Raw genomic sequence first — 12092 nt, 5'->3', positions numbered from 1 at the left:
AGGAAATGAATAAACTTTGAGAAAAGTTGCCAGGACATTAAGAGTTAACAGTTTTCAATTTATTTTTCTGCATTATTAAAACTGGCACTTCAGTGGGATATTGGTCTGCTGAGAGAACAGACTCTTATTTATAACTTCACACTAGGCATCAACCAAACATAACAAAATTAAAAGGAAGAAAAAAGACATTTTAAAGAAAAAGAAATCTTAATGGAAGGAGGATAAGGCTGCCCTACAAACACCCAGACCCAGCTTTCTGTATAATATTTCCTATCCCCACTGCCTTCACACACTTTAGTTGATGCTCCCTTCTTTCCTCTTCCTCTTTCCATTGTGCATTCACAGCACCTCCCATTGCTGCCAGGTAGAAATAAATCTGAGGTTGATCTGAAGCCTGTGTGGGATGTTCCTGAAAATCCTCAGAGCGAACAGTGGAACATAATACAGTGAAAAATCCTGTGTGTGGCACTCCAGCTTGCTGGAATGAACTCACTGCTGGCCTCAAACCTCCTCCCCACACGATTCACCTGCACAGATGCTCCTGCATTAGCTCCCTGCCCTTTTCCAGGTGATTTGACTTCACACCCTTCCAGTGGTTCACTCCCCACTTCCAGAATCATCACAGCACTGAAATGTCACATCCTGCACAATGTCCAGGGCAGGACCTTGATCAGCCACTTGCCTGACCACAGAAATTCAAAATTCCTGTCTCCCATCTGTGTAAGGAGCTGTGGAAACCCAGCCCTAGCTGGATACCTCAAGTGAGCTGCCTGAGAAAGGTCCTACAGCTGCACTCCCCCTTTACAGGGGCACCCAGGCACCCTGAAAATCCAAAACTTGGGCTGGGTTGTCAGAATGAGCTCTCATAGTGCTCTGGTACTGAAACAAAAAACTTCCCTCTTTTGTACCACTCTTGTTTTGACAAGAGATTCCTGCAGATTTTACTCTGGCTGGGAGAGAGATCGAGACATTGAGATGATTTCTGTAGGACTGGATCATTAGTCAAGTCTGACAGAAGCAGGAATTTTGTAAAAGAGCAGCTCAGAGAAATTACAGTTCATCGTTTTGAGAGCACTGAAAGAATGAGGGTAGTAGTACAAAGAATGAACAACAGCCTGTCACCAGACTGGAGGATGCTGTGAGACGTGGAAGCCACAACTCTGCTCCACAGCTATTTTCAGGGTGAAGCACATTCCATATTGTACACACAGCAAATGCAATAGCCTTTATTTTTTTCCTCCAGTAATCAACTATTTCCAGGGCTTAATGTTTTTGTTCAACTCTGCTGTATTTTACAAATCATGTTTTCCAGCAGACCATTTTATTCCAATCCCTGCTCAACTTGGCTGCTTGGAGGCCGTGTTCAGAACAGATCTATGTATGGAACATAATTTACACTTAGAGTCATGCAGCTGTGTCCCTCTAGATCACCTGAAAGAATGTAATAAAACACTAATGCCTTTGGTAAACCAGTAATTTGACAGTTCTACTCCAAGCTCCAAAAATGCGGGGCTCTCCTGGAGGTCCAGACTTACCCAGATGGTCCCAATTTAATGGGCACTGAAATGTCCCTGCATTTCCACAGGTACCAACTGAGAGAAATTTCTTTCCTAGTTCAGAAAAGATACCTTTCAATTGTGACAAAATGGCAACAATTTCCCTTCTAAGCCAAGTTTTCCTATTAAATTTCAACTTCTCCTGTCGATATCCTGTTAAGACAGCACTTGGCTTTTTAATATTTTGCCTGAAGGATATATGCCAACTCGTCCTTGATGTAGAAAATTTTAATTCAGATCAATACATGTACAAGGTCACTTTAAAATTCAATTAATATGAATGAAAAAATATGCCCCACAGTTCTGCGAGCTGAAAATGGAACAGCTGCAAGTTAAATACTTCTGTAGCTTCTGTTTTGGGCTGTGTAATAACAACATACTTCTAACTTCCTTTTAACTAAAGTATACTAAATTCAGACAGTTAAGTTATTCATAAATCCCCTGCTTCCTAAAATGGCAAGCCCAAGAAGAAGGTAGGACAGGCAGCTGATTGAAATCTGCAATATTATGCAGCTTTTCTGACAAAGACATATAAAATAAAAATCTTCTTGAAATATCCCAGTTTTAAAAATATTTTGTCTATCACCAAGATAAATCTCAAGGAGCATCTGACAGACACAGTATGCCAAGAAAGGGAGAGGGGGAAACAGAATAATCAGGGAGAATGACTTAGATAATTTCTTGTAAGACTGCTAAAAAAAGTTCCCATTTAACACCAGTTATAATTATAAAAGAAGAAAGTACCTTTCCAAGTAAGTCAAAATCAGGGTCCACATGAGTTTACAAAATGAAGAGGATCAAAATCAATTTACCATGCCAGAATTCTGCCTGGAGGAATCAGTTTGAATTCCTCCCTTTAATTTTGCCTCCTCACTGAAACTAATATCAAGTGAAAAGCCTTTTTATCAACCATTTAAACAACACATTAACAAATGTTCTTTCTTAACATTTATGTAAGTTTGATATCAGGAAAATGTATGCTGACAACAGTGAGCTGGCCATACTTTGTGAAATGAAAAATTCCCAAAGCTGCAGATTTCCCCTCAGCATTCCAGGGAATTTGCTGCTGATTTGAGCTGCAGATGCTCTGCAATGCAGAGCTAAAAGAAAGAAAACATTATTTTCAGTTAACATGGGCACCTCCCCACTTCTATAAAAAGGAGCACAAGTGTGTGTGTGGTTTTTATTCACCTCAGAAATAAGGCAACATCCAACCAGACATGTAACCAAGCTACAGATTTCCAGCAAAAGGCCAGACACCTGCTCCTTGCCTTGGAACCAGCCATAAGCTCAGCCTCCCACTCACAGATCCTTCTTACTAATCAGTACAATGCATGGAAATTGTATTTATATATGCTGGGAAAAAAAAGGTTTTGCATTAAAAATAAAGTTAAAAAGAAAAGAACCAACACACAGACTTTCAACTAGATTTTTTTCCTCTCATTTTTTATGTCTCATCTGCTGCTGGTATGGCTGCTTTTTCCCTCACATGCTCATTATTCTTTAATGATGCCTATTTGTAAATAGCAAGATAAGATGCAATTAAGCCATTAGAGTCTAAATAAACAAACATACTAATTAGGTTCTTTACAAGGATTTCTTTTTTTATGCAAGGGCTGGAATTTACCTTTCATTAGTCTAACCTAATTGCAATAGTGCCTGATAAAAAGTCAACATAAATGAAGAACTTTAAATGCTCCCACCATATGAAGGATGAGCTGGCTCTTTTCCCTCACTAACATTCCCATTTCTCTTAATAAGGCAAAAAAACTGGCACAGGAATTTTGTTCGAAGGTTCAAGGACAGATTTTGCCAGTGGCCAGTCACACTTAGGGAACACTCACTCCAGTCCAGCATTGCTAGAGAAGATGAAATGGATTTTGTCTCTTTTTTCCTTTCGAAATTAAAGCACACCAGGAATTTTACAAGGATGAAAATGATGTGTGATCTTCCACAATATAAATCTATGGGAATATCAATACACACCTGAGAGCTTTGGGAACAGTAACCCTGTGGAAGGAGCAAAGCTGAGGACATTTCGCACAAGTCTTTATCTACTTTTTTTTAATTCTTGTTCCCTTTTTCCAATGGAAAGGACTCTTCCTCATCTTCCTCATTCTTCATTAGACAAGCAGAGAACACTTTCCAATTTACTCGCCAACCCTTGCTCACGTACTTTGTTAATTCAAGACATCCTTCCCCTGCCCATGTTACCTCAAACACTGACTTAATGCCCCTTAAATGCTGATTTTAATGCTTTTTAAATGCTGGTTCTCAAATAATGCCAGCATTTTAATGCTTTTTAAATGCTGGTCCTCCATCTTAAGGCACAAAGTGTGCAGTCACGAGTCCCACTGTGAGCTCAGCAGTGATTCCTTAAACACCATCCCAGGAGTTCCCTTCAACAGCAAAACCAAGCTACTGCCTCCAAGGCAGTAAATCCCCAAATAAATATTCATCCTACAGCCCTAAAAATCAGGTGCCCAAGCCACCAAAGGTGACCAGCAGAGCTACATCCCTCCCATGAACTGCCTGCTTTTATCCCTGAGCACTGGTTTTCTGATAAACCACCCAAGAGGGAACAAGGAAGGAAGGTTTACACTGCAAAGCACTTTGGAAATATGAAATTGTTTTAGAAATAACAGCACTGAATTGTTTCCAATCAATACAGCATCGATACTGACTTTAAATCACTTTGCAAACTCCTCCCCATTCCTCCCAGGTCTCCAACATCAGAGTCTCATGCACAGGAATCAGTCTGGTGCCTTTCTTAATGGGCAAATAATAAATTTCAGCATGCATTTTCCCAACAAAAATAATAATGGTTTTATGTAAAACACTAATAAACAACAATGAGACACAAGGAATTATTCAGTTTCAAGGAACAGATGTCTGGCCTATTTGCAATTAATACAACTCACTGCCACACAATCAGCCTGCTGCAAATGCTGGGAACAAGATCTGAAAGTTCAAATGCAAATGTGTCTGGTTTTAAGGAGAATGAATATAACTCTGTAAAAACCTGCTTCATATTTTTATATGACAGATCTATTAAAAATCTAGGCAGCAGTATAAATTTATAAAAAATTAATTTAAAAGCAAAAATTTGTAAGATAACCTGGAAAGAAAAAAATCATTATTTCTGACCTGAGTTTGGCAGAAACAATTCAGTTTTTTGGGTTGGAAGTTACTTATACATATAATTATGCTTTAGAAACACAAATTACGGAAAACGGTTCCATTACCTGCAAAAATATTTACCAGTGCTTGCAATTTCTGTAGTAGTTCTTTACAAATATTGGGGATAAAAAGAATTTAAAGACAAAGTAGTTCCCAGATGTAGATAAGAAAATAATCTGCTTCTCCAAGCAGGACTGGCTGGGTACATGATGCTAAGGAACTCAGATTTCTCAGCTGGAAAAGTAGGGCTGAAGTTTACTGCCTTCTAAAATCTTTCTGTTATTAATGAATAAATTGTACACAGGATTTGTTTCACACAAAAATATTCTGGATTTTGATAATGGAAACAAGGTATGTGAAACAATCACAAAATAATTTGATTATTATAGTAGGAAAAAGAATCTATCTAGGATATGACTTATCATTCAAGAAAAAAAATAGGTATTTTCATTCATGAAAAATTAGTTAATGTTTTCTGAATACACAAGATAACGTTTATCTATTTATAATTTCTGGCATTTGACCAAGAAAATCTCACAAAAAACCTTAAGGAGTCCACATTTCCCTGTGCTGCTGCTGGAAATTAATTTTGCATTACACAGTTATTAGAGCTGATATAATTCTATGTTTAGTCTATTTTCTACATAGTGCTATTAAAAGATTAATTGAAAAATCACTGGTGAAGACTGGGATTAAACAGCACCTTGAAATGCAACAATAAACTGCTTTTAAAATCAGCTGAGGATCTCACACAGCTCTGAAAGGTTTCAATTATTTATGTGTTTGGCCTGTGTAGCATAAATCCAGACTAATGAGGTACAATTGCTGTGTATAAATCTGAAGCATAAAAAACCTCCTCATTGTCTGGAGGCAGCAGTTCATTTTTCTCACAGGAATTTGCAGATTCTGTCAGGGAGAGCCCAGCTGAGCACGAGGGTTATTTGCCAGCAGAGCCTGACCAACAGGCTCATACAGCTCCTAATTATTCCAGAATTCCAGAATTGTTGGGGTTGGAAGGGACTTCTGGAGTTATCTCATCCTGGAGCAGGTGACACAGGAACACACCCAGGGGGGGTTGGAATGTCTCCAGAGAGGGAGACTCCACACCCTCCCTGGGTTCCTCTTCCACAGCTCTGCCACCATCCATGGAAAGAAGTTTATCACAGAATATTCTGAGTTGGAAGGGACCCACAAGGATGACTGGGAATGGCCCACAAGGAGATCAAACCCACAAACCTGGCACCACTGGCACCATGCCCTAACCAGGGGAGCTCATCTCAGGGTTCTTCCTCATGCTGAAGTGCAACTTTTTGTGGTTTCTTTTATTTTATGGCTGTGACTCCTTCTCTTGTCACTGAGCACCACTCAAGAGAAGAGTCTGGCACTGACTTTACACCTCCTGGAGATGATGGACATGGATTGCTGAGATCTCCTCTCAGCCTTCCCTTCTCCAGACTGACCCAGCCCAGCTCAGCAGTGTCTCCTCACCAGAGAGCTGCTCCAGCCCCAAATCCTCTGGGTGCCCTCACAGGACTCTCTCCAGCTGCTCCCTGCTCTTCTTGAAGAGAAAGACATCTCCTTGAAGCACCAGATGAATCTTGGTGGTGCAAGTCCCACCTCTACAGCTAAGGACATCAACAGATTTCCACGGGCACATGAAGTTGCAGAGTCTGGGGCTGAAAATTCCTCTCCTGGGTCTTTTTCCTAAAGATAATTTGTCTGGCAAAGGCCCCAACGTTTCTTGAGTTTCAAAGAGTCTCCCAGACCTCCTTTCCCCCTTTTTCCCCATCTCCCTCCAATCATTTACACATTTTTAAGATATGTATAGTGCTTACCAGTGCCTTTGAAGATGAATGCAGGGGTTTTCTCTGGTAGATGGAGTAATTTTGTTTAAAAATGCTATAAAAAACAGACCTTTGCATCAAGGACCTTCCTAAGACACCAGGTGTGCTAGGAACAGTCCAAGGATGAGCATGGTTGAGATTATACAGTTAGTTAATTAACTCTGGGCAAACAGTTTGGCTGTGAAATATTTTGATAAAATGAGCATTATCTGGAGCCTTTGGCACTGAGGTAAACCACGCTGCAGCAGGGGAGCAGCTCCAGATGTAGCTTGGGCTAAGTTCAGAGTGAGAAATCACAAGTGCTGAAGAAAGCTCCCTCCTTCTGGGGGAGGTGCTCTTCACACTGCCCATCCCTCAGCACCTTTTTCACTGAAGGATCTGTGGCTGAAAACAGCAAAAGCTTTTGTAGCAGTCAGGGCCAGATGGAAAGTGCCATATTGGCAACATCAACTGAGACAGATGGGGAAGAGGGAAAACCTGGCTAAAAGCAAAAATGATAAACCCATCACAAGATCACACACAAAAATACTTTAAAAACAATCTTTTTGATCTCTGATCCAAGGAAAATATGCACACCACTGGTTCAACATGGGGCTGGGATCTTGTAGGAACAAAAATGTCCTTGATTTAGAGACCAACTGCCACATGGAATTCACTCTGTTACTGCTGCTGGTGGAAGGCACTTCCTTCAGTTACCACCCAACCTTGTTCCTTGGCACTCACATCCAAGATAATTTACCTTATTTCCTAATTGTGCCTGAGTCTTGAAAAACATCATCTATTTCCTGACCACCTCAAAAAGCCACCAAAAGTGGAAGGTACTTCAGCGTGCAAAGAAGGGTTGCAGAAGAATGGAAAGCATTTCAAAGTAAGGAAGCAAAACCAGACATTTTTTACAGCAAAATAGATAAAACACAAAGTCAGCTTAAGAGGAAATGCGAAAACTTCTAAGACTTATAACTTCTTAAGACTGCACTGATGAATTCCATTCTTTTCTGGAATGTATTTTTCCACTTGGTGAATCCAACAATTGCAGATTAAATGTTTTAATGCCAGCTGTTTATTTTAACCTCTGACTCAGTTAATCTCTTGAGAATTTGTGGCTGTTCAAAGAAAGTTAATAATGAGATGTTAGACAGTTGATTAATTAAAACTAAATACAATTAAAATACTTAAAAATAAAAAATAATCACAGCAATAGTTGCTATAGGGAAATTTCCATGAGAAATGTGAGATGGAAAAGACTGAACTGGCCTCAGTTCTTCATCTGTGCATGTGGTATATTTTCTAGTTTTATTTAAAATTTGGCAAAATATGTGACTTCTGCCTTTCCCTAGAAGGAAATCAGCATCCAGCTGCCACACCATGGAGTCCTCTTCCACCTAAAGTCTAAGAGCTTCGAAGACTTCTTTTGCTGTAAGCACAACAGCTGCCTGTAAAAATGGATGTGAACAATAGGTTCTCCTCTGCAATGAAATCCTGCTTGGTCAGGCAGAAATAAGTCGAATGTATTGGACTTGTTTATCTCAAATCCAGCCTTTACTGCTCATTTACTTCAAAGGCAAATTCTTAACTTCATCATATAACAGAAATTCACTGACCCAAGAGCAATGTGAACAAATTTAAATCATATTGGCTTCCTTCTTCTTTTCTTCTTGACAACATTCTCTTCCTTCTTAATTATCATGATTAGGATTCACTCATTGCCAAGTCTGCCAAAAACCACAGTGAGTATTTGAGTTTTGTGCTGCTATTTCTACAATCACATTTAACAATAAAGCAACAGATCTTCTGTTTAAAGGGGAAATTATTTTTATCACTTATTTGCCTAAGACCAAGAAAGATGCTGCATTGCTGTGAAATGAAGAATGATATGTTTCTGGGGAAAAAAAAATCTTTAATACCCTGCATTTTTGGGACAGTAGTTCAACGTGTGAAGAAAAGAAACTCGAGGGATTAAATGTTTCAGCTTACCAGAAGCATTGCAGAGGTTCCATTTGGCCGGGAGAGCTGGATGGACATTTCAGGGAACATCCTGTCAATCCGACTGATCACATCATCAACGTACCTACCAACCAAAGCACACAGCAGCATCAACACAGGGGCTCTCTCACACACTCAGATTATACAAACTGTGCTTTTAAAAAACATTTATCCTTTTTATCAATTATCCTTTTAGAAATTATCCTTTTTAACCCTGTTTACGGGACTTTCCTGGATCAATTTCTCTCTGATAGCTGCGTATTTTTCAAAACCACATTCAAGCAATAATTCAAAAAGTTGTTGATAAGAGGAAACAAACCAAAGCCCTCTGCAAGTTGTTTTGAAAATCAATTACTCTGCCCTTAAAAACATGCACTCTTAAATTTCAGTCCAAATCTGTCAGCTTCAAACTCCTGCCATGGTATTTCTATACTTTCTCCTCAGGAGGGTTGAAGGACACATGATTACAATTACTCCTCCAGTGCAGGAATTCACAGGCTGTCATGTCCTTACTCTCTCTTTGATAAACTTAACAGATAAAGGTTTTATCAAAGTCTTTGGATGATTCTTAGGGGTGGTTTTTTTTTCCCCTGAATCTTTCCAATTTATTTCATGCACCGGTGACTCTGAAATTGGCTGGTAAATTCCAGATGTTTCTCTGGAGCAATCAAACACAAAGGTAAAACAACATCCTTTCTGCTGGGTGTAATCCCTGTTTCTGCAGGCCAAGGTGAGCTGGCACACAGTTGTCCTGTTCCCTGGGATCAAATTAAGAAGTGACCTCCATTAACACTGAAAAGAGCCTTACAGAGACCTTCATTTCCCAGCACACTTCACTCCAAGCCATGGACATGCCACTTCAGCCACTCCTCTGGACACATTAAAATCCAAATATTTGCTTTAGCAGAGTTCCCAGGACAGTCTGTATCATCTGTGAACTGATCTGTCCCCATTTACAAACTCTGCAACTTGAGCAAATCCATGAATGAATTTGTAAATAAAATTGTTTTCATGCTAATCCACACATGTGCTCTGTAAAAAAAGACTTTGGGAAAATTGGTTGCCTGAGTTAGATTAAAACTAAAAAAGAAAAAAGAAAAAAAAGCTAATTATTTCCCTTTAATCTGCTTAAACAAAGGCAAAAAAATGTTGAATTCTTGCTCTTCAAAGTAATTAATTTCTAATGTTATTGCTAAAACCTCCTGAACAACAATGAGGTGCTATGCTCTAATTACTACTTTGCAAATGATTAAAACAATCAGAAAAAAATAAAACCGAATCAGGAAAGCTACACCTCCTCAGCTGGTAAAGTCAGCTCTTAAAAGTAACCAAAGAATGAGACGAGTTACGACAATTTTGGACAACAACCTTAATCCACACTTGTCATTGTGCAGAAAAAAGTTCCCCCATTGACTGCAACGACTCCTTAACACTTGCTGCTGATAAGAAAAACCAAAACCATCCAAAAGCCAAGAACTTCCTCAGCACTGGGAAAGAGGAGGCACATCAGCCACTGCTCCAGGAGGAATCAACCACACAGGGACAGCACAAACCCAGCTCATTTCAAACACTGCTGAATCCAAGGCTGATTTTATCCAGCAGGAGAGTTTATACTGCTTCATAAATGCCATTACTCCAGGCTCTGCAAATAAATTAATCTCTTGCTTGTGGGGGACCAGGGATGACTGGCTGTGGTACAGGCAAGGAGAGATTCTGTGGTTCTGAACACATCGTGATGCAGATTTGTGCATAAGTTAAATTTAAGTTTTGCAATTTGCCAAGCTTTAGGCAATAAGAAGTTAAAACAAACAAAATAAGAAGTTGTAGAAAACAAGACAATGGCATAGTCAATGCATTAAGGAAGGAAAATTCAAGTAATTTTAAATCATGTGAACAACAGTTGGACGTGGGCACTTAATCTTCTTACGTCCTTCTGAAAATCCCAGTGGACATGTACACTCATCCTCTGAAAATGGGATCCAGGCTGGCTTGAGGTAATCAATTCTTCAAAGTCTTTCTTAGATAAGATTATTTTTAAATGTAAAACTTGTCTTGACCACGAGGCTTAAAATCTGACTCAAACCCAACTGTCACCTTGTAGTACATGAGCAGTGTAAGGCAGAGCAGGGAATTCACAGGGCTGTGGAATCTTCCCTTTAAATGAAATCACACATACAGCAAAGTAGAAATCTCCTAATTTCCTTCTGAAAGCACTTAAAGGTGAGTTACTGTGACTTTTTGGGCTTAGATGCCTGTTAATTTTGTACCACTTTTAACAGATCAGTTGACAGAAGAAAGAAAACCATGTGCTCCAGGAAATGTGATGTTTTACTTTGGCAGCTCTGTCAGGACCATCACACAGGGAGTGTCTTTTCCTTTTCTTCTCCATCAATGGGATGTCAAAGAAGATCCCAGACCAACAGGAGAAAATGCACTGATGTGTGCAGCATTGTTTTGTGCCTCCATGCCTTTTTTCAAGTTGTCACCAGGCTTTCCTGAGCACTCATCAGAACAAAGATTCTTCCAAAAATACATATATACTTACTCAATTAGTCTGACTGGTTTATGTATTGTATCAAATACAAAATGACAAACAACCTGATCTAAGGCAAAATTCTGTAGATTTACCCTTCTGAGAGGACATTTGGTAAAATATCTTACGAAGGGATGGACATGAGAAATCAGGTGCAGTGAAGTAATGTAAAAGTGTAACTTGTGATGGCTTCAGAGAAAACTGAGGAACACATGTTAAAGAGATAAAGTGCACTCCCAAGGCACTTGGAAAGAGGGTCAGAGAAAAAGCTGCTGTCTGGAACTTATTTTGTAGAACTGAAATACCGACATTTACTGCCAAAATGCGTACTTACAAAATTTACACATCTCTGTCCAGTTTTAGCTCAAAAATACCATAGTTCCTATTTATGTTACAGAACCTCTTGCCCAGTCTCAGAGAAGCAAAGCACTTGAGGATGGAGAAAAGTCTAATTTTACTTAGCCAAAAAGCACTTCTGACGTCCTCTGCACATCTCAGTTTTCTCCTACATACAAATGATGGTTGGAAGGAGCATTTACAAACCCAGAAGAAATAACACAAAGTAGGGAAAAGCAAATGGCAATAGATTTGTCCAGACATTTGGCTTATTTTAATCTTAAGAAATTAATGGAATTCTCAGAATTAAATACAAGCTGGAATTTCATGTCCTAGAACAGGCATTGTTCCACCTACAAAGGGCTGAAGAGTGTGTCTAGACAAATTCCCTATTGCTTCCCCGGCATGCAAAGGTTGTTCAAAAAGGTCTGAAGCCGGACTGCAAAAGATAGTACCCAATAATCCCCATTTTACGGCACAGAGTTTTAACTCTTTATAGACAGAATTTCATATTATGAACTATCCTAGGTCTCAAAAACATTTAACAACTTCTCATTGCAATATCCTGAGTAAGTCCTAATATATGCAAAAAGACTTTAAGTAACTTCATCAACACCTGCAGCCTAATCCAGATCCGTAAGTGCCTCCTAATCCAGATCC

The 12092-nt window shown here is 39.3% G+C and overlaps 1 protein-coding gene across 1 annotated transcript in view; it reads right to left on the bottom strand.

The window, feature by feature from the left end:
* MED27 (mediator complex subunit 27) overlaps positions 1-12092 on the bottom strand; it is an 84835-nt gene that overhangs the window by 19402 nt on the left and 53341 nt on the right. Inside the window, exon 4 of the mRNA XM_030961260.1 lies at positions 8555-8648. Coding sequence (XP_030817120.1) covers positions 8555-8648 — 94 coding nt within the window. The remainder of the gene's footprint in view (positions 1-8554; positions 8649-12092) is intronic.

This window comes from Camarhynchus parvulus, chromosome 17 (assembly GCF_901933205.1).
Source record: "Camarhynchus parvulus chromosome 17, STF_HiC, whole genome shotgun sequence".
Taxonomy (NCBI): Eukaryota; Metazoa; Chordata; class Aves; order Passeriformes; family Thraupidae; genus Camarhynchus; species Camarhynchus parvulus.
Note: the sequence above shows the minus strand (reverse complement) of the source record. Positions and strands in the feature narration are given on the sequence as shown.